The sequence below is a fragment of the Squalius cephalus genome, assembly GCF_949319135.1.
Source record: "Squalius cephalus genome assembly, chromosome: 11".
NCBI classification, from domain to species: domain Eukaryota; kingdom Metazoa; phylum Chordata; class Actinopteri; order Cypriniformes; family Leuciscidae; genus Squalius; species Squalius cephalus.
In genome coordinates, this window is record NC_137132.1 from 33,819,002 (window position 1) to 33,842,838 (window position 23,837).

The 23,837-nt window shown below is 36.8% G+C and overlaps 2 protein-coding genes across 2 annotated transcripts in view; both read left to right on the forward strand.

Annotated features, from left to right (window-relative positions):
- Window positions 1-4,954: 4,954 nt before the first annotated feature.
- Window positions 4,955-6,757, forward strand: foxl2a (forkhead box L2a). Its single transcript, XM_079886189.1, has one exon. It carries the CDS (start codon window positions 5,161-5,163, stop codon window positions 6,070-6,072), a length of 912 nt encoding a protein of 303 aa, XP_079742315.1. The 5' UTR covers window positions 4,955-5,160; the 3' UTR covers window positions 6,073-6,757.
- Window positions 6,758-16,197: 9,440 nt separating this feature from the next.
- Window positions 16,198-23,837, forward strand: part of pik3cb (phosphatidylinositol-4,5-bisphosphate 3-kinase, catalytic subunit beta) — a 71,537-nt gene continuing 63,897 nt past the window's right edge. The window contains exon 1 of the mRNA XM_079885912.1: window positions 16,198-16,713. The gene's annotated coding sequence lies outside the window, so the exon portion shown is untranslated. The remainder of the gene's footprint in view (window positions 16,714-23,837) is intronic.

The following is a 23,837-nucleotide window of genomic DNA, read 5'->3' on the forward strand; positions in this document are numbered from 1 at the left end:
ACATGAACATCCCTGGAACGCACAGTATATTTGGAGGTTTTGTAAGTGAAAGCAGGACATGAAAACAGAGAAATGAACCCTCAGGAATAGCATATTGATGGCTTGTAAAGATCCGAGGACACAGAATGATTGAGGGATGTAGTGAATAAAAGGAGTGAGGTGATGTGTCTGAGGCAGGTTTTCAATCCATTTCCCTGCGGATTTGAAGACGTCCTGTTTTACTTTTCCTTTCCTGCAGGAAGCTACTCCACACTGTGTGCAAAGACCTCACACACACACACCATTTCAATCACATGTGCAAATAAATAAGAGCACTTATAACCAGATGCACAGCACACTTCACAAATACATTTTTCTCACAACACGCTTGAATGAATCAATGTTCTTCGTCACACGGTTCCTCTTCAAGCAATCTAGTGCTTGAGTGCTCTGAACTTTCATTCTGTATTAAATGTTTGTCCGTTTTTTCAAACCTGTGCTTTAATACAATGATTTCTGAAACACTTTCAGCAGAGAGAAAGCTCCATGAATTATTAAGAGGAAAATGAATGCATGCTGAGAGTGAGAGAGATGAGGAGATGAGGTGTCATGGCCGCATGAACGTCTCTTGTTGTCGTGGAGACATGATGCGATAAGATCTCCCATGATTCATAGCCACCCACATGTAGTCTTTTGTACTGTGGTACCGTGGTTGCTTGGCGACCGCAGGTCATGGGGGGGTCGGGTCTTCACCTGAACTATACCTGCATACTCAGGTTATTTCTGCCCCATTAACTTTGAGGATTTAAACATGTCAACTGTCACTTTCTCTTCATGCGTGTAAATGCATTTATGTGTTACTAACTGTATCCGTGTTAGTGCAGAGTTGTGAAGTGTGTATCAGAAAATAGTAAATATAAGATAATATGATAATATAGTAAGTTTTTGTTTATCAGAAAAGTTTTTGATATTATTTTATTTTAATATGCACCATTGCACTTGGTTTAGAGCAAGAGAAATAGGGCCATGTTTATATTGGAGTAAATTTCCACTGTCTTTACTCTGAATTGTCAAATTAATAGTGAAGACTTTCAAATTCTTTCAATGTTTGTACAACATATAGTCTAATTTCACAATACTAAGCATAAATAAGCATTTAATTTTAATGTTTGTAGACTGCAAATGATCAATACAATGAGATATACTGAAGGACGGACACACACACACAGAGAGAGAGAGAGAGAGAGAGAGAGAGAGAGAGAGAGAGAGAGTGTGTGTGTGTGTGTGTGTGTGTGTGTGTGTGTGTTCCTTTGATGATGTCCACCTGTCACAGTAGGAGTAGGAGAACATCCCTCCGTCTTAATCCCTCTTTCCGTTCCTCCATTTTCTCATCTCTGCATGCACTTTTCCCTCCCTGTCTGTCCCTGTTATTTGTGCATTACTGACATGTCTTTACTTCAAACCAGAATGGACCTTAATGATAAGGTCAAAGCACTGTGATTGATAATGAAATGAAAGCACTGGTGAAGTGATGATCTATGTAACTTTATGATCTGCATTTGATAACACTGATGATGTGAAAGGATTAACAACAGTTTATCGCAGGAATAATATGTACTTATTTAAAAAAAATTAAAATTTTGTGAACATATTTTAAATCATATTTAGTGCTTTGCTCAGGTGTCTGTGAGGGTTTTGTTCAGGCGTAATTGTTGAGTTAGGCGATATCACTAACCTGATGTAAAGACAAACATGTGTGTGTGTGTGTGTGTGTGTGTGTGTGTGTGTGTGTGTGTGTGTGTGTGTGTGTGTGTGTGTGTGTGTGTGTGTGTCTCAGAAAGTGCAGGCATCAGGACTTTTTGCCATTCAAAGTATATTAAGCATGCATTACAAACTTATGCATACATTTCTATCCTCTTTCTCCTTCTCCTCCCTCTTCCTTCCTTCCCTCTCCACACACACACGCTGTTCTTCTCCTCGGTGAGCCTGGCAAACCATGGATCTTGTTCACACCTGAAAGAGCATTTTTATTGCTATCTTTGTAAATCTGTGGCTCGTGTTGGGGCTGACAAACCTGGTGAGTTTTTATAACTAGGAATAGTGTGTGTATTTATTATTAAGTAAAACATCGTTCTCTTGGTGGACATGTGATTTGTTCATTATTTTCGTAGATATTTTATTAAACAAAATCGTTGTTTAGCTTGTCTACATTTTACTCCTAAAATGTCATGACAGGATTTTTTAAAGACTAATTGCTTTGTTCTCCAGCTGAATTTTCTGAAACTTTCACAGTTGTTTATAAAAAATAAATAAAAATCAGCACATCACGGACGAGAATATATTTTTAATATAATTCGCATAGACTTGTGATGACGTTTTTTTGTTCAAAGTAACATATGCTAGAGACAGGCTTGTTATTTGTATTATTAAAGAACATTGGTAATTGTTGCATGATACAGGCTACGTGTGACGCTAACAGCGATGACTAATGAGTTCAACTCACTCATTTCCACAACCATAATAACTTAGGCTACACGATTTTCTCATTAATGTCCTCAGAAGATAAATAGCCGAGGCTACTTAGCACATTTTACTTTAATCATTTTGTTATGGAGTTATTTAATGTGTGTGCAAATTTTAGCAGAATTAAGTCACTGGTTAACGGTGAACTGGGTTTTATTTGGGTAGTGGATTTGTATGTCGAAGGCTTCGGTAATGTCGAAACTTAAATAGGAAGACGCATTTATACTATAGCCTACTATATTATACATTTAGTATATTATTTACTTTATAACATTTAACTTTTAAATTCCGACATTGAATTGTTTTTTAACACCATGGGAAATTGAATCGTGCTATTATAGCTATGTATTTTATCTCATTTATATTTAAAGGGTGGTTGAATGTAGGCTATATAAATGTAGGCTATATAAATGTACATAAACACATATATATACACACACACACACACACACACATATATATATATATATATATATATATATATATATATATATATATATATATATATATATATACACACATATATAAATATATATATATATATATATATATATATATATATATATATATATATATATATATATATATATATATATATATATATATATAAACTATGTTGTTTTACCCTAGGCTAGCCTATGCTACTTGAGATCTTAATTTACGTCGTAGCCTTTTAACAAACCAGCACATGCACTGCTCGTTAAGAAACTAAAGCTTCAGAGCATCTCAGGTCAAACAGTGATGAAGAAAGGTCATAATAATCCAAAATATATTCTTAACGCAAAAATAAATAAATAAAATAAATTACAATCGTAACAATAATAAATCCATCTAATAAAATAAATACATAAAAGTGAAAAATGTATGAACTGTGGCTAATCTTCATGAAGATTATAAATGTGTACTTAAGCTTATGTTATGTGACACACATGATTTGGATAAGTCTGCGGGTATCAATTGGCTGCATGGACACACAAGGACAATTAATCTAAATATGAAGTTAAAACACTTGGTGTGTTGAATAGCTTATTGTAAGCAAGTGGCCAAGACGAATTAAAAACCTGGCAGCCACTGACCTGTGAAAAATCATAACCCATGTTTTAAAAAACACCATACAGATGCAAGCGGGAAATTACACCGACGCAACCGCACACAGTGAACTGTAGCCTATTATTATTTATATTTTTTTAGTTTGGTTGGTTAAGGTGTCAAGTGTAAAAACTTTACGGCCAAAACGTTTGAATTGAACGTTGAGAAATGAATTTCAGTATTAATATATGCTGTTATTAATATTAGCCTAGTAGTAAAGTAGACATATGCAGCTATAACTTTAACTCTTTTAAATATTCACGTGCGTGGCATGCACAGACTGTGAATTATTAAATGTGTTTTTTTCACCACCATGTTTTATTCTCGGTTATGGTGTAGGGTATTTTGCCATAATCAGTTAATACGAATAAAGAGGGGGGGGGGGGGGGGGGGCGTCTAATTTGCGTAATTACGTAAGTATAAATAATTTACTTACGGATATTTTTCGTGCTATAAGCCTATACTTAACTGTGTTTTGGGGAATAACGTAGACTGTATCTCAGGAAACCAGTCATGCACAAATTGTTTGGTGCTGGAAGATGCAAGTTCTGTCATTTTCGACTATGTTGACATTTTTTAGATATGCATTTAAATGCATAGCATAGACACTCTCAGAATTGTTCTATAATGGAGGTATAGCCGATATTGTGGGGCCAAAACACCAAAACACACATTAGTGATCAGTCGTATTATCCTTTAATTGGTCCTTGACACTTAAAGTTGGCTAACTTACTATGCTTTAAATTGAATAGAACTATTCCCAGAAATTTCAGGAATACCTCACGAAATAGCTATACAATAATGTAAAACATGAGCCAAATTCAAGAGTGATATAAGTCACATCATGACACTGAAGAAAAATCACAAAAGATAAATGAAATCGATCCATTTAAAGGAACATAACAGGAATATTGTAAATAATAAGTTAGTTAAAAAGAATATGTACATTATTGGTCGGAAATTGTAGAGATGATAGTAACATAACTATAATATCATAATAACCGTTTGTCCATATTGTGCGTAAATGGTATAGCCTATAATTCCTTGTCATGAAATCTCTTTTTCTATTAGATTTTAAGAATGGTTTGACTGCGCACGGCTCCTGCACCTGTTATATGAACTAATTATGTCTTCCAAAACTGTGTCGGTTTCCAGTTGTTGCTTCAATTGACGCGCTGAGAGACATAGTTCAGAATTTAGAGGGTATGAAGCAAAATAGATGAATCGCTTTCGAAGCATAGGCTACGAATCAGGAAGCTTTATGCCCTACCGCATCCAATATGTGTGAATGTGAGAGAGTGTGTGAGGAAAAGAGAAGGCGGGCTTATACGGAGAAACCAAACCACAATTTGCCCTCCTTCTCCATGAGTATAGTTGAGGAGAAACTCTGAAGCGCGAGAGCTTTCTAACATTAAGCTGCACACATCCAAAAAAGAAAGAACGAAACATTTGTGTAAAAAACTCTCTCTTCACATGATAGTTTCGACTGTCATCAACAGAAGACTGCTAGCATTGCTGAACTGCTTTTATTAGTCCACGGTTTTGTTTTGGTGCAGGTCTGCGCGCGCAATGATGGCCACATTCCCAGGCCCTGAGGATAACGGCATGATCCTCATGGACACTACCTCGAGCTCAGCGGAGAAAGACCGGACAAAAGACGAACCTCCTCCGGAGAAGGGACCGGACAAATCCGACCCCACACAGAAACCACCGTACTCCTACGTGGCGTTAATCGCGATGGCGATCCGCGAGAGCTCGGAAAAGCGTCTCACGCTGTCCGGTATCTACCAGTACATCATCAGCAAGTTTCCTTTCTACGAGAAGAACAAGAAAGGATGGCAGAACAGCATCCGACACAACCTGTCCCTCAACGAGTGCTTTATTAAGGTGCCTCGGGAGGGGGGTGGCGAGCGGAAGGGGAACTACTGGACCCTGGACCCGGCGTGCGAGGACATGTTCGAGAAGGGCAACTACCGGAGACGACGGCGCATGAAGAGACCGTTCAGGCCTCCACCGACTCACTTCCAGCCTGGCAAGTCTCTGTTCGGCGGAGACGGGTACGGTTACCTCTCCCCGCCCAAATACCTGCAGTCCGGGTTTATCAATAACTCATGGTCTCCCGCGCCTATGCCGTACACCTCCTGTCAGATGAGCGGCGGGAGCGTGAGTCCCGTTAACGTGAAAGGCTTGACCGCGCCGTCCTCGTACAACCCGTACTCGCGCGTGCAGAGCATAGGTCTCCCGGGCATGGTGAACTCTTACAACGGCATGAGCCACCATCATCACCACCACCACCACACGCTCCCTCACGCGCAGCAGCTGAGTCCCGCGACGGCGGCTCCTCCTCCGGTGTCCGGCGGGAACGGGACGGGGCTTCAGTTCGCCTGCGCGCGCCAGCCCGCGGAACTCTCCATGATGCACTGCTCCTACTGGGACCACGAGAGCAAACACTCCGCACTGCACGCGCGAATCGACATATAGCTCGGGCGTCGCGAGACCAAACTCAGATCAATACTGTAGCCTACTCGCTAAAAGACTATAAAAACAAGGTCCAGCGATCTCAAAAATCACATTTCAGAAATCGTGCGGGGTCTAGGGACTTATAAGAAGGAGAAACTTTTACTGGAGCCTCGAATTATGGAAGCACTGCGGTCTCCTGCCTGATGCAAGGTTTCATATTTTTCTTCGCAGACATTTGTGTTCTGAATGTGTATAAACTGTTCATTCATATATAAGAAGATGGCCAGATCATCGAAGGTTTATCAACGTCATGGAATTACAAATCATGTTTACCTGAATCCGTTCACAACATACTGTCAATGACTTTGGAGTGAAGTATTGGGTTCTGAACCCTTTTCCCAATTCATATTTTTTTTTATTGTCTTTGCTTTTGAATGTTTAAGGATGCAGTGGAGCTCTGGACAGGTAGATAACCCGGAGACACAAACACAACATGTACACCTGTGTTTTGGCCTCTTGATTCCGTGATTAAGGGTCTCGTAGGGGTCAGGGCACGTGACTGCCAGTTTGGACTGTTTTGTATGTACTTTGTAAAAAACAATTAAATAATTTTAATGCCTATGACACATTGGGACCATGTTTAACTAGCACTTTTCAGTCTTTTTTTAAATAGATCTACTTTTTATTCTTTAATAAACTCTTTGTCAACATGACACTGATTTTTGATTTTATAATTTATATAGGCTATAATTCTGCTATTATTATTATTGTTATTACTATTATTCTTATTATATAACAAGATTGGCGAATCGGAGTGCTGTAACTGTTTAGCCAACTACATTTCTGGCCTTCCACTAATATTTGATCGTGTTTAGTAGCCTACTTCGTGTTCATACAGGCATTAATATAGAGTTTTATGCGAGATCATTTAGCTTACTGTATGAAAATAGTTTCCAAATAGGACTACGTCGAAAATAATTTCTAAAAATGACTCTGCTTCTAAAGTTTCTCGTGTAAAAATAGTCAATTTTATGCGAGTACATATTAAGTAACATTGGGCCTGTAGATGAGGAAAAATTGCGTCAACTTTTCAGACAAATTATTTAGCTGAATTTGTAAATATTTAGCCCTGTCAAATTAATGTATTCGAAATTATTGGGCGCATCTGGTGTCAACAGCTTTTTAACATGTCGCCTATTTCATGAATAGTTTCGCCTTTTATCGCTTTTTATTTCGTGTCTTTAAAAATCATTTTACTAGAAGTAGGCCTACACGGTTGCTGTAAAATACAATGCAAGTGTATCTCTGTGAATTTATTAATTAGATAGTGAGTAATATGCACATCTGAACAACTTGATTTTTTTAACCAAAATGTATGTTTTGCACGATTCAGTTTTCTTCGCAAACATTAAAATAACATATTTTGATAACTGTCCTTAGTAACATTATAATTTATTTTAGATAATAGCTAATGTTTAATAAATCACAGTTAATCTACATGTAGATAATTTGCAATGTAGCCTAATTAAACTTTAGTAAATATATGTTAATAATGAGAGTTAAAGCGTCTTTGCGTGCCATAAGGCTGAACGGCCATAGGCCTATAACGTTAATTAAACAGTGTTTTATAAAAATAGATAGGCCTATATAGTGGATTCGTTGAGTTAATGATAAAGATCGTTATTTGAGTATCGAATATTTGAACATTAGCTACATTAATAAAACGCTGGAGACATGATTCATTTTTAACAAAAACAATTATAGCCTACTGAGAAGTTGGTTTTCATTGTTTGAATGTAGGCTATCCATAGGCCTATTCTTTTTTTTTATTTTAATTGACTTTTTTAGAGTTATAATCTTAAACATTTTCTTAGATATTTGGACGATCGGCTTATTATTGAGCGAGTAGCCTATATTTCCCCAGCCATGTCCTCTCCAGGAGCCTGCAGGTGTGCGTCACATAATGCGCCCGCATGCAGGATACGCGCGCGCTCGGGGTCAGTGAGGGGCCCCTTGTGTGTGTGTCCCAAAAAGCGCATCGGGGAATGTTGTCACAAAAGAACTTTTCTCCTCCTTAAATATATTTAATGGGGTTGTTCACAGGTGTATTGTTCACCCTTAAGGCAGTTCATCTACAGGACACATGTATAGGCCTAGAATATAATACATTCACACAAATGCTTTTCATTTCATTTAGTTTTGTTAGTTCGTTGAGATTCCTTGAGTTGGCTATAGGCTATATATATAATTTACTTTAGCCTTTCCTATTTCTGCAATAATTAGAAACCAATTAGTATTCTTTTCTAATAATACAATATTTAATATAATAATAATAATAATAATAATAATAATAATAATAATAATAATAATAATAATCATAATTGAGAGTCTACTTTGAGTGTCTGTTAATGAAGTGTTGAATTATTAATTGCTTGTCATTTTAATTTAATTGGGGTTTAAACGTTTTGCTTAAAGTTATAGGCCTATTAATGGGGGGGGGGGGGGGGGGTATAGAGCATAGATTATTGTGATTATTTCGTACAGGTTATAGCCTATATTTCATTTGAGCCGCGTTTCCCAAAAGCATCGCAACATATAGGCTACGTGATAATCGTCCTTGAGCTACTGTGAAATACAGAAGACAGACAGCTGCAGCCCCCTGCAGGACAACTGCAACATTACATCAAACCTATTACAACCTTATCATCACACCTTTAGAAAATATGTATTATTATTCTATTTAAATCAATAATACAATTAATTCAGAAAAAAAAATGAATTAGCCTACACAGGTTAATAATTGGTCTATAGGATACACTGGTTTCAGTGAACGTAGTCTTACCACAAATTGGTATGATTGTTGCATAACATGAAGTTCAGAGGAAGTGGATATCTTATCTAAGGGGGAAATGTACCAATGGCTCTTCAGTCTGATAAAAACGGGAGAAACATGTCAATGAACCTCGTTAATTGAGCAGGGAATAGCCTAGATCGTTCCGTACAAAATCAATAAGACAATTATAGCCTATTAATAGGCAGATTTAGCCTTTATTAGATATATAATAATACAAAGAAAATATAGGCTACTTTAATCTTTTCTATTAATTAAATGTCAAGTATCCATATTTATACCGGTATGGAAAATTTTTTTATGGTTTCATGACAGTCAAAGACTCTTGATAAAACTTAAAGCAAACAACACGAAGGTCTAAAATAGTGCATCTCCATACGAACTTCAGTTGTCTGTTGTTGTTATTTTTTTTTTTGTTGTTGTTGTTGTTGTTGTTTTTTGTAGCAATAGGCTATTATTTGTCTGAAATCAGTGTAGGCCTAATTTATTTACTAATTCATTTAGCATATTCCTATTTTAAGATAACATTAGGTTTAAAGAAGGCTACATCATGTGTATGGTAAGTGTACTAGGTGTAATATAGTTTTAGATGATGAGATGAATGAGGTGCTCTGCTGCAGAATGAGCGGAGGAATCATAAGAGGCTGTCCCACACACTCACGCGGGGGATTGTGGGTTTTACAGCGGAGTGAGAGCGGTAACGTCGTCTAAAAAGATTAGAAATGCTCATCTTTATGCTAAAATGGTGATACACGCCGGAGGGTATAGCCAACCACTGTGAGTGTACAGAGACACAGCGATACAGTGCGTGTTAGAGCCTATCACTGCTCTGCTGCATATTACTCAATTGAATTCAGATTTGAAATACATTCTGGATGCTTTCATTGTAGGCTATAAACTGTGGCTGGGTCAACAAAAGTCACCTTTTTATTTATTTATATAGCGCTTTTTACAATTCAGATTGTTTCAAAGCAGATGTATACAGTGATAACATGAAAATAATGCAACCAAGTTTGTTCCTGCTGTACAGCAGATCTAGAAGAAAATTGTGTCACAGTTCAGCTTAAGTAAGTTCAATGATGGTTCATTTTTGTTGCAAAAAAGTTATTAATTTAGTTCGTTTATCTATACAGCAGTTCTGGAGAAAACCGTGATGTCATCGTCCAGCTCAGTTCAGTTCTCATATAATGGTGTCAATGCAGGCAGATCAGTAATATTGCTGAATATTAAATGTCCCCATCTAAGCAAGCCAAAAGCCAAAGGCGACAGTGGCAAGGAACCAAAAGTCTAATTACGCGCGCGCGCGCGCGCGTGTGTGTGTGCAGGTTTATATTACATTGGGACCATGTGTGAGTAAGTGTAAGATTTTCCTATACAATTTCATTTGGAATTTAAATGTTTCGGGTACAACAGTTGTTGTGACATGCACTTCCTTTGAATTAATTCTGAATTAAGGATAGATTGCATCCTTGTTATGAGGTGGTGCGTTTGTTGCGCACAGATTAAAATCAAACAAGACGAATGTGGACAAATTCTTCTTGTTTGATCATATACTATACAGCGTTTGACGCAGAGGCGCGCGCGTGTTAATCTCACGCTCACAGTTCCGCGAGGGTGCGATGGTCCTGAGGTTTCCTCTGGCTGACCTGGCCTCTGGTGTCAACACAGGTTGTCGGTTTCCCAGTGCTCGGACACACAATTGAATTCCCAAGATTCTTAGGAAAGGTTTAAACTGGACAGCAGTGGTTTGCACGAGCGCACCTCACCCCGCGCGCGCCCATTGAAAAGAGGAGAGGGGTCAGCGGTGTTTGCCATACACAGGAAAATAGCCAAAGATTTGATTTGCACAAAATCCGGCCATTGTTACGAAGCACATGATTTTTGTCTGAATCCAAAATAATTTGGTCAGTTGAGCGGAGTGATTTCATTTTATCATTTACATTTGGACATGGAGTGAAGATTCACCCTACGTGATGTTTTCTGTTATTGGCTTTGATGAACAATAGATGACACTATAAGCATGACAGAATTATTATTGGGGTGTGTTATGATACACCGCAGTCGTTTATAAATAGGAAATGTACACACAATTCTGTATGGGCGACCTCTTCGCCCGAGAAAGGACATGCAGATGTCCAGAATTATGTTAAAAAATGGTCAGCTAAAAATAAGTGATGTGTCATTTTCCTGTGCAGATAATGAAAGAGATTCTCGCTAAATCACGCAGAGACCTCAGAATGACCCCGGGTTGCCAAGGTCACTCACATGTTATCATGCATTTGTATATTATTTAACATTATGCATGCCAGATTTTTTTTTTTTTAGAAAAAATTATAAATTTCATATAATCATGACATATTTAAATATCTCTCCGTTAGAAGAGTTAATGGTCAAGTCTTTATTTATAGCAATTTTGACTAAATAGAATAGTATATTTACACTACCAGTCAAAAGTTTTTTATGTTTTTAAAAGAAGTCTCTTCTGCTCACCAAGGCTGCATTTATTTGATTAAAAATACACCAATAAAAAACAGTAATATTGTGAATTGAAATATTATTACAATTTAAACAGCTGTTTTCTATGTGAATATATAAGTGTCAATTATTCAGCATCATTACTTCAGTCTTCAGTTACATGATCCTTCAGAAATCATTCTGATATGATGATTTGATGCTCAAGAAACATTTATGAGTTATTTACATTTTTATTCCAGGATTCTCTGATGAATAGAAAGTTCAAAAGAACAGCATTTATCTGAAATAGAAGCTTTTGTAACATTAAACACTACTGTTCAAAAGTTTGGGGTCAGTAACAATTTTTATTACATTTTTTGGGGGGAAATAAATAAAATAAATCAATACTTTTATTCATCAAGGATGAATTAAATTGATCAAAAGTTACAGTAAAGACATTTATAATGTCACAAAAGATTCTATTTCAAATAAATGCTGCTCTTTTGAACTTTCTATTCATCAAAGAATCCTGAAAAAAAAATGTGCACAATTGTTTTCAACACTGATAATAATCAGAAATGTTTCTTGAGCATCAAATCAGCATATTAGAATGATTTCTGAAGGATCATGTGACACTGAAGACTGGAGTAATGATGATGAAAATTCAGCTTTGATCACAGGAATAAATTACAGTTTAAAATATATTAAAATAGAAAATGGTTATTTTAAATTGTCATAATATTTAACAATATTTAAATATATATATATATATATATATATTTTTTTTTTTTTTTGTATTTTAAATCAAATAAATGCAGCCTTGGCGAGCAGAAGACACTTCTTTTAAAAAAAAATCTTACCAATCCCAAACTTTTGACTGGTAGTGTAATACAGAGAGCTTGCAGATAATCCAGGATCATCGATCACAGGCTGACCACAGACTTCTGTCCTTTCAATTACATAAAAAAAAAAAATTCAAATATGATAACTGACACAAATTCGGAATTATTCTTAGATAGCAGATTATGTTTATCCATAGCAGCAAAATAAAAAAAAAGCAGATGTGTAATGTGATCCCATTAACATCCTATGAATTTGAATCAGCAAAACTTTACGATGCCATCAAGGATCTACTAACATCCCTATTTGATATTAATAATTAATATTAATATTGAACTCTTTGGACAACAAAACAAAATCCCTAACTCAAACCACAAAAAAAAAAAAAAAAAAATTGTATCAGCTGAAGGCTTCACAGGTTGGTTGTGAAGATGTCATGCTCTTTATTTCAGCTTCTCTTTTCCCTCTTCTGGAAGTTTCCACCGCCTCCAGATTCACCAGTAAATGCCCACCTGAGATCTCAACGTTTTACTTCTAAATCGAATTTAGAAGCAAAAAATGCCCTTTCAAGCAATTACATACCTCTTGGCCAAGGTTCACAATTAAACAAATGATTATATTATGATATCCATAATTATACGCCTAGGCATGGGGGATCCTTTCAAGTGTCATGTGTGTGTAGTTACAGCTGATGAGATTAGGAGCTGGGCTGGTCTGGATCCCGTTGACGGAACGCTTAATGGAATAAGAATGGAATGGGTGAATAATGGAAGCATGCTGTTCGCGGCTTCACTCCTTTAATGTGAACCAGTGTGTGGCGCATTTTAGCCCAAAACCAGCTCATAACTTTCAGACATCAACAACACACTTGATGGTTGCAATGAATAATAATAATAATAATACATATGATCATTCCCTAAATAAATACCAAACACATTCCTTCATGTACACTGCCGTTGAAAAGTTTGGGATCAGTAAGATTTTTTATGTTTTTAAAAGAAGTCTCTTTTGCTCACCAAGGCTGCATTTATTTGATAAAACATAATAATAATAATAATATTGTTAAATATTATTACAATTTAAAACAGCTGTTCTGTGAATATATAGTTACGTGTAATTTATTCCTGTGATCAAAGCTGAATTTTCATCATCATTACTCCAGTCTTCAGAGTCACATGATCCTTCAGAAATCATTCTAATATGATGATTTGATGCTCAAAAAACATTCATTATTTTTATCAATGTTAAAAACAGTGTAAAAAAATGTGGATTCTTTGATGAATAGAAAGTTTTTGAAATAGAATCTTTTGTAACATTATAAATGTATTTACTGTAATTTTTTATCAATTTAATTCATCCTTGATGAATAAAAGTATTGATTTATTTCATTTATTCCCACCAAAATTTTTTATAAAAATTGTTACTGACCCCAATCTTTTGAACGGTAGTGTTTAATGTTACAAAAGCTTATATTTTAGATGCTGCTCTTTTGAACTTTCTATTCATTAAAGAATCCTGAAATAAAAATGTAAATAACTGTTTTCAACATTAATAATAATGAAAAATGTTTTTTGAGCATCAAATCATCATATTAGAATGATTTCTGAAGGATCATGTGACACTGAAGACTGGAGTAATGATGCTGAAAATTCAGCTTTGATCACAGGAATAAATTACATTTTAAAATGCATTCACGTAGAAAACAGCTGTTTAAGATTGTAATAATATTTCACAATATTACGTTTTTTTTTTTTGTTTGTTTTTTTTTTTTTGTTTAATCAAATAAATGCAGCCTTGGTGAGCAGAACATTAAAAATCTTACCGATCTCCCACACACACACACACACACACACACACACACACACACACACACACACACACACACACACAGTCATCTGTAGGACGAGTGAAAGCGAGCTTTGAAACCTGATCTCCTCCGGCAGTGCTATTTCTGCCTCTGCTCACCACAGGAATGGCTGGAGAATGTTCCGGGAATGTTTGGAAAGGCTTATCAGGAAAATGCGGCTCTGATCATTCCTAACTGAAACATGACAGACAGTGACTGTATCAGCCAGCAGGAGTGAGAAACACCATCAGAACCAGTAAGGATCTATGAGAAATGAGAAAGTCTGTCCAAGACATCTAATGATGAACATGGAAACCTCAAGATGGGAAAATGCTGATCTCTGTAATGAAAAGGTTATTTATGAATACTGGAAACTACTTAAGCTGTTTCATTCTGATAACTGTATGAATTAAGGGTGATTGGGACATAAGGTCAAATGGGACAGAAGAGTTTATTTTCTCGTCTAATGTGCCCTGCGAGACCACATCATCAAAATGGGATATCCTCATTGTTGTGACATCATGAAGTTAGGAAAATGATATAAGCTTTAGCTAGTTTTCATAATGAGCTCATAAAATTGTCATAACTACTATTTTACACAAACCTATGATGGAAATGATGCACTACTGCAACTAAATGTGATAATTTCATGTTTCTATTTTCAGAATTAGGTTGTTTTTATTTTGTCCCATCCACCCAAACACAGTTATATTCGCTGGATTATGCTGAAATAAAACAACTAAAATAAAACAACCCAATTCTGAAAATTGAAACATCATATTTGAACTAGATTTTGTTGCAGTAATACACCATATTTATTCCATCAAAGGTTTTCAGGTTAAATGATAAACAGTTTATTGGGGATGGGGTCACCCAACCTTTCATCCAAATATTAGTTTGTTTGTTTTTTAATTCATTTTAATTAAAAAAAACTTTAATGTATTTTGGACCTGAACCATTTTCTAACTTGTTTACACTTTCTAAAGACTTTTGGACTTTAAGTCTTCTTTTACCTCAATTACGTGTGTTGTATTTAATGAATTGTGGATGAATTTATAAATGATTGAGAAATAAACATGGACTCTTAATAATGATGAACAGAAAAAGAAAACCTTGCATATGAAATTATATCAAAGTATGAAGTAACTTGTGTAATACATACACTAGCATGAATCAATGATGAGATGTCCTGTCCCAATTGGCCAAAGGGGTTTTGGCTCAGTTTACATTAAGGGTCACGCATCCTTTCATTATAATATAAACTTGTTTCCTGTTCTAATGGATAGGTAACATCTTCAGTATTACAGAAATTATGTTTTTAATTTATGGCAATAAACCTTGAACAAGGTGGAAATTCAAAAACTGTCCCAAACACTCTTATTTCGCCCAACATGAATCCAAAGACCAATTCATTTTTCACAATAAACTTTCAAAACTATGACACTTCCTATTCCCTGAATGCTTTATAAATGCCATCTCACATTTATGAGGGAAAGACTTCTCTCCAGTACTGGCAACCAAGCCAGATTCTGTATAGGACATGTTGAAAGACAGGCCTGTGTTTTCTATCAAATACCTGCCTTGTTTATTTTGTCAAATTCATATGTCAAGAGCTGAGTGAATTGTCCTGTCTATCAAATCCTTTTATATTCCACAGAATAAAGAAAATTACGCAGGTTTAGAACAAATTAAGGGTAAACAAATGACATTTTCTCAGCCCAAGACGACACACACAGATGCAAACTTGCAGTATCCGCCATCAGCACTAGATGTCTGCAGACACCACACTACACCGCGAGCGTAACAGGTCCTTTTTAAGCAACTAAATAAGGAAGGATAGCATGGATTTAATTTAAAAAAAAACTCGCTCGTTAAAATACCCGAGTGAAATTTCAATGTTGTTTTCTAATTTCCCTCACAAATCCCCGGACCGTTTAAAAAAAAAAAAAAAAAAAAAACCGTCAGTAAGTTATGTGTTAAATACGACCTATTAAATAACACTGAAAACAACAACAACCAAACCGTTAAAATAGTCCTGCCTTAAAACAGGAGTGTCGTTAAGAAAAAACGGTGGGAAAATTTGACCAAATTAGTAAATGTACGTATTGTTTACGTCCAGAGCACCCTCCTCGTCATCTCATCCCTGAGGAATCATGCGTTAGTCGAGTGTGAGCGTGAGAGAGAGAGAGACATGCATGCAGTTCGCCGGGCCTAGTCTGTCTGCGTGGAGATATTCACACGACATTAAAAACATTCACGACTGCGTAAGTTGTCATCGCATTACATTATGTCTATTTCCGGGTGAAATCACGGCTCAGAAGTTCGTGTGTCTGCGAACTGTTGACAAAATAGCGGTTGCGTGTGGAAAGGGAGGGAGTGCAAAGCAAACAGGGAGAGAGAAAGAAAAAATCACCGAGCGATCGCTTGTTTCACTCACTCAGCCTGCGGAAAGAAGCAGGAAGAGGACTAGAGCTGTTCACCTGTCGAGTGAGAGACTGCACTGGACATTTGAAGGAGAAGAAGACTCTGCTTTTGTCTTCTTACTGTGATTAAAACCTGCCCGGTGGTGTTACGGAGTTACACGCACAGTTAACTTCGAACGTTCAGTTTCCGCGAATCCCACAGAACTGGCGTCGGACATTCCATTCCCGTGGGATAATCTATTCTAAAGGTGAGCGTTCTGTGCTGGGAAGTGTTTTGTGTTCTGTGGTGTGTGTGTGTGTGTTGCTTTGAGTGGCGTAGATTTTTGTTACATTGCATTGATCTTGTCCGACACTGACCGCCTCAATTGTTATTTGTTTGTTAATATTATCCCGTTGAATAAATAAATCGGATGCTATACGCTGCAAAAATGACACATTCGTGGAGAAGTGCTTTAGTGGTCCAACCTAGTTAATAAAAAAAAAACATAGAATTTGCATGTTTCTGTCTAAAAGTTTCAGACTTGTAAATTCATTATTTAGATTTGGAGTATCAAATTGACCCTAAGAGTTGACATCTATTCTGGACGCTTTCACTTGCTTTATTAAACATGGCTCTTAAAAAATATATTTTTAAGTTAGGAATCACAGTTTTATCATTAAACAATGTGTTATAGCCTATCCATTGTAGGACTGCTCAGTTTACCTGGCAGGACATAAACGTGTGTTTATCGGACAGGGAGGCACGACATCGGTTGTTTGTGTCATAGACGGATGCGATGGCATAATACTGGACTAAACTATGACTCAACCTCCATATGGACATGAGTAATGAACCTCAGGACACGCCCACAGGCCGTTCACCAACCCTGGTGCATATTCTACAGAAAAATGAAAATAACTTTCTGGATCTAGTAGTAATGCGTTCCAGACCATTCAGAACTTGGAATTCTTAAACTTCCTTCTTGAAAGATACCACTGGAGAGGCTTCTCCAGGTCGGACGTTCAAGTTGGAAAATCAAGGCAGGTCAAGACAGGTCAACATCGTCTTCAGTTTGACGTCATTCCCAAGGTGGTGGCGATTAAATCAACATTCCATAGTTATTTCCCATTGGAGAAGAAAATATTCTGATTTGCGTATTGTGTGGAATGCAAAACAATTTCAAAAGTGGGTCGAAATGTAAACCCAAAGATTCTCACTTCTGGCTTCACCTTTTTTGTTTGTTTTTTGCTTGTTTTAGATTTGGTCTTTTAACCAACACATTTATCAAAACCCAAATTTTTCCTGGCACATTCTCTCATTTTAGTATTTATTTATTTTTTTTCTAAAATGGCATCTAAATGAAATAATAAATATAGGGTATGTAGCTCACTGTAAAAAAAAAAAAAAGAAGAAGATTATATGATCAATAAGTTGACAACATGTGATTTAACTCATTAAAATAAGTTAAGGAATTTGCAACTTTTCCAAAAGTTAGGCTATACAAGATTCAGCAATTGTTTTTAAGTCAGTTTAATGTAATTTACGTTGAAATGACTTAAACGTCCAAGACAAGTTGACTGTACTTAAAAATAATTAAAAAATAATTAAAAAATGTAGGCAGCAATTGTTTTTACAGTGTTGTATACTATTTTTTTACATTCACACTATTGTATGCATATACATTCTAAAAATGTGCATAAAAACATATGCGCTCAATTGAGGCAGGTACGTTTTTTTGTCCGATAAGAAGACTAAACTACGATGGAAACACATTTACTGAATAAATCCTTTGATGCGCAACAAAAAACCTCACATGACTTTGCCTTAACAGAGGATTAACCTGGACTAACCAGCGGATTAACCAATCGCATCGCACAGCGTCTCAAATGTTGGTTTGGTCGTTCTGAAATGCAAAGTCTGTCATCAGAATGATTTGGTTTAATTGCGTCTCACACGATTGCGTTCCCAAACACCAGCATCCCAACAACGCAAGCGAACGTGCCAGCGCTTATTGCGTTTCGTCTGCGCGCACGTCATTTATGATGGAGGAAAAAGAACCTCAGTGGCTTCCCTGGTTACAGCAACTCCCATTTTTATTACGGATATTTTGCGCTAATTTTGCGACGATTATGTTTTCCTGAACACATGAAAGGTCATCTTCAGTCAGATAGTATGTGTGTGTGTAGAGTAAGACACATGTGTTTTTTGTGAGTTGTTCTTCTTGGCCCTCACCCTCACACATGTGACCGGAGCTTCAGAGAGACTTCGGTGGCAGACTGTGATGTCATCAGTCAGGGGACACAAACACTTCGGGATGCCCACACACACTCGCTCACAGTCAGAAGAGAGGTCACTGTGGTGACAGGGGCCATGAATGGGCTGATTCTCTCAGTCATGTGAGAGCACAGTGTGTGTGTTTGTTTTAGAGGCGCAGGAAAACATTTTTCCTTAGAAATGGGGACAGACACACACACACACTCACAGGGCCGACTGTATGGTTTAAAGAGGAGATTATCTATCGGAGAGCCATTTAAGAATCTTTAATGTTGTAATGTTTTAGAAACAATAACAATATTAAATGTCAACAAAATTGACCCGTTTTACTTAATACACATTTGAGGTCATATTGTGCATGTTATCGTAAAGAAAAAAATGTTTGTCTTTGCAGTCTTTCATCAAAATGTAATAACTTGCTCTGCCTTTGAATCAAATTACATAGGCTGTGCAGAATCCTGTTGGATAATGGTAGGTTTTGTAATTCTGTTAGTCATTGTAGATAAAACCTTGCCAATAGTTAGTAATTCAATGCTGATTAACTCTAATGTAATACTGTAAGTGACCTAACTCCACCTAGACTATGTGTCTATGTAATACTGTCCGGGATTAGAAATAAAAAAAAAATATGACAAAGATGAAGAAGATAACTAAGCAAATCCTTTCAGCTCAAAAGCCATAAAAGTGTAATTGGCTAATCTAAAACTCTAGGTCACAGAGAGTGAACTTGACATGTGTTTCATTTTATTTCATAGTACATTAGCACTTACATGCTATAAAAAAATACAATGTAACAAACATATGCATTTGTTGTGAAACACATGTTCTCATTTGTGTGCTTAGTAGGCTACTTCCCGTTTTTGTTCTGAAATGGACATAAACGGTACATAGGCAAGGTTCAATTTCCTTAAAGATTGTCCTTTCCTTAAGGTAATTGTCAAAGTGCAATAGGGCATTCATTCCGGGCCATCATTATTCAGTTTTGATCATTTCTTTGGTGAAAGACATGCATAAATGAAGCAGAAAGCCAAAATATTAAATGTCATAGATCAATATTAATGGAGTAATCCAATATTTTGTTCTAGACGGGGGTGAAAATGACTTTAGAAATCTGTTGACTTTAGCAATCTTTGTTGCATTATATGCCAATGGTGACTGTTCAAAAATGGGAAAAAGAAAGAGAATCTTTAATACTTCTGGAGTTACAGGCAAGCAAACTTGGGAACAAATTATTTTTGTGGCACTCAGACAGGAATGTTATATGAAACTGTTTTCAAGAGTGAAACTATTTCTAGTTTCAAACATTAGTTGTTCTTCAGACATTCCTCTTTGAAAGAAAATCAGGTGTATGCAATGTACAATATAGCAATTTATTTGCATTGAGATCCCCATATCCCTGGTATGTAGAATTTTTACCAGACGATATGAGATATGTATTTTACCAAATTACATTAATTTCATGTAATTTGGCTCCAAATCTCAGGTGAAAATTCTACAAAATAGTGGATTACTCAGTAAATATTCATCCATGGCTTTTAATATTTTGGCTTTCATCACTATTTACGTTTGTCTTTCTTCAGAAAAAAATATGAACAATCACAAATGTCAGGGAAAGTTTCGGAAATTTGGTTGATTTGACACAGAATGACCCAATCGATTTGAATAAGTAGAGTTTCTCTTAGTGGTGTGATATTTCGATAGGCCGATACCAGATGCGTTCTCGCTCTCTCTTCTCTCCGACGGTGAATTGACAGTTTGACACACACACTCCTCCTATCACTTACCTGTGTCATTCACTCCAGTTGAATAGTGTTGGGTCCTGAATTTCAGCGTGAAGTATTGCGCATAATTTTACTCATTTCTGCAGGTTTCGCGCTCACACCAAAAGAGCGTGCACCACTGATCTATATAAATGACGCTCTCATAAAGCCGCCTCTCAAACAGCTCGCGAGCACCACATTTAGTTCTTAGCTTATTTGGCTTAAATGATCAAATACACACAAAATTATGTTAAAATGCCGTCATGGCGAGTACTCGCGTAAACGCAGTCAGTTTTGGAACGTAAATAGTTGAGAAAAAACGCATGTTGTATAACAGTTGGATCCGTGCTTAAGCTTTAGGGCCTGTTTACACGGCACCGTTTTCAACTAAAAACGTAAAACCTTTTATGCGTTTTGTCCATTCGTTTACACTACAACAGACGTGTTGTGGGTGCCTGAAAACGCAAATTTTCGAAAACGGGTTTCAAAGTGCAAGATTTTGAAAATGGTCTCTGCATAAACAACAAAAACTTGAATCTCTGAAGATGATGACGTCATCATAGACAGTAAAAGAAATGGACACAGCGACCCCATTGGATTCAACGGAGACAAAGTGAAGCCAATTAGAAACTCTTACTTCCTGGGGGTCCAGCGTACTGCGCAGACTCAAACTGAGCTCGATGACGTAGATGTGACGTGAGCAAACCGTCTGTCTTCTAGTGGCTGTGCCAAGATCAATCTGAATCATTCCCTTCCAAAACTTGCAGAGACGGAGAGCGTGAGTAGGAGCTGTCCATGATCTTGGAGCAGGAGAAACTTTTTGTAGGTGTTCTGATTAATTACTTTGTCATTTTGCCTCGACGTCCTCCCGATTGCCCGCGAGCTTCTCCTCCTGTCCATACGGTAATTTCCTACTGTGCGACAGAGTGTCGCGTGGCTGTGACGCAATCGTTAGCCTACTTTTACAAAAACTGCTTCTACAGGGCCATAACGTAAGCTACAAGGTAATGGAGCCTTTTATACATTTTCGTGTTTCTTTAGAAATAAATAATGGACAAATGGAGTCTTTAAACGCCTCAGATGTGAAGTTATTCGCTGTCAAAGTGACGCCAAAATGAATGGGAGTCAATGGGATGCTAACTGCAGGTGGGGTTCCGCTAGCCAATGGCGGCGCCCGGGGGTACCTTCAAAATAATACAAATCCCTGCCCCCCTGGACGTCATGCACATGCGTATTAAGTGTTCAGTCTAAAGTGTTTCATCGCCATCTAATGGCCTGGCAGAGGAATGCAGCGTTTTTAGTCAATTTCGCAGATCCGTGTGAATGGGGATCGTTTTGACAATGGTGTCGTATCTGTACGTGGAAAACTCACAGGAAAAACTTCTCAGTTTTAAGCATATCGTTGTTGTGTAAACGTACCCTTAAAGTGACAACAGTCTAATAAACCTGCTGCTGTTTGTCATGTTAATCAAACAAGACAAAGAGAAAATCGCTTCTGCTCTTTAATTGTAAGCATTACTACAGTTAGACCCACCTAAAAAACTGAAAGCCATGTTTATTCTATTTGTCTCGTTATTCTATCGTACTTATTTATTTGTGTTATTGTGTGCAATTTGTCTATTTGGTTTTAATTTATTGACTGTTACGTGTCTTTTTTTTTTGTAAAAATAGTTCAAAGTTTCAAGTTGCTGTGTAAACTATAGCAACAAAATTTCCCAAAATATCAAAAAACGTTGATGCTAAATAAATAAATGTTTATTTAATTTATGTATATATGGCAGATTTCCCCATTGTATTGAAAATGGTATTGTACATCAATATTTTTCAAGGTATCCCAGTATCGTCACAACAGTAGACGATATACTTAAAACGGAGAAGTTGTTCCTTTGAGTTTCCCGCGTACAGACTATTAGGTTGCATTAAGATGTCATAAAGCTTTGTTAGGAGTGAGTCACTGATGTTTCAGGAGGGGAGGCCTCCACAATCCATTGCAAACTGATTCCACTCTGCTCTTGCCCTTTCTGATCTGTTTCAGTAAGAACATGTGATTAAGACCCTATAGATTAAAAATGGATCGTAGTGACTGGATGTTTTGAATTCTACAATGCTACCTTTTCTTGGATTGCAGTTATATAGAGATTTGTGGAATAAAATATGGCCATTTGTGGCATGAAGTTTTTGGACGTGTCAAAACAGGTTTTTACTCAAGTGTCAGAAAGTGGTTCTGCTTTCTTTTTACATTGTCTCTGCACCGGTGTTTGTGCCCATAATTTGATCAGTTAGTGTCAAGACAGTCAGTACAAGACATCTGTGCTCATTTCCTGTGGAAGTGAACTGGGTGTATGATTGATAGTTTAATTGAGTCATGCAAGCCTTCACACCACGCTTTCTTTAATTTGCATGTGGCACAGTTGTCTCTTCTCTTTCATGCACTTACATAAATTCTGAATTGCGTTCTCGTCTCCTGATATCCATGTGTATGCACACTCAGACACCTGTATGCACACCTGTGCACTTGTGGGATCTGCTGCAGTGAACAGAGCTGTAAGCGTGCCCGTACCTGGATTCCTACAGTTCCCTGCACACGAGTCAGGACACGCTCAAGAATTCAGTTTCGAGGAACAGGAAAGGAGGGAGTGAAACATACCAAGAGAATAGATGGAAGAAAGGAAGAAAGTGAAGGAGGAGAAAAGTGTTAGAGCAAACACTATTGATTTGAGTCTTTACTATGTTGAATATGCTTTGGGAAGTGATAACAAGTGTGTGTGTGTTGAGGTGCTTTTGTAAGGGCCTATTTTACGTGTGTGTTTTGGAGCATCAAGAGGCTGATCTTTGTAACTTGACCGAGTGAGAAATTTGAAAGTGTGCTAATATTTCACATGAGCACACACTGACACACACATATATACTTTGCTATCTATTTTAAGCCCTTTTTCTGGTCAAGTTTTTTGTGCCCCATATCCGATCCAAGTCATTGAATATTGAGTATCTGACAATATCAAGTTCCAATTCGATACTTGCATTTTCCTAGTGGTTGGTGCACACTTCAAGTACATTAAAGTGATTAAAATCAATCGACGCACAGAGAGTTTCTCAGGGGCTCAAATGCAAAAAAAGGGCATCTATCACTATGGAGAAGTGGAATTTATTTATAGGCCTATATTATACATGCATACATATTTTATATGCACAATAAGCAGAGTAATTGCAACAAAAAAAATTAAAAAGTGGATTTAAAGGATTAGTTCATTGAATGAAAATTTTCGGATAATTTACTCACCAACATGTCATCCAAGATATTCATGTCTTTCTTTCTTCAGTCAAAAAGAAATTAAGGTTTTTGAGGAAAACATTCCAG

Excerpts from the sequence above, each read along its gene's own strand:
- foxl2a (XM_079886189.1), top strand. The coding sequence starts at position 5,161 with ATGATGGCCACATTCCCAGGCCCTGAGGATAACGGCATGATCCTCATG.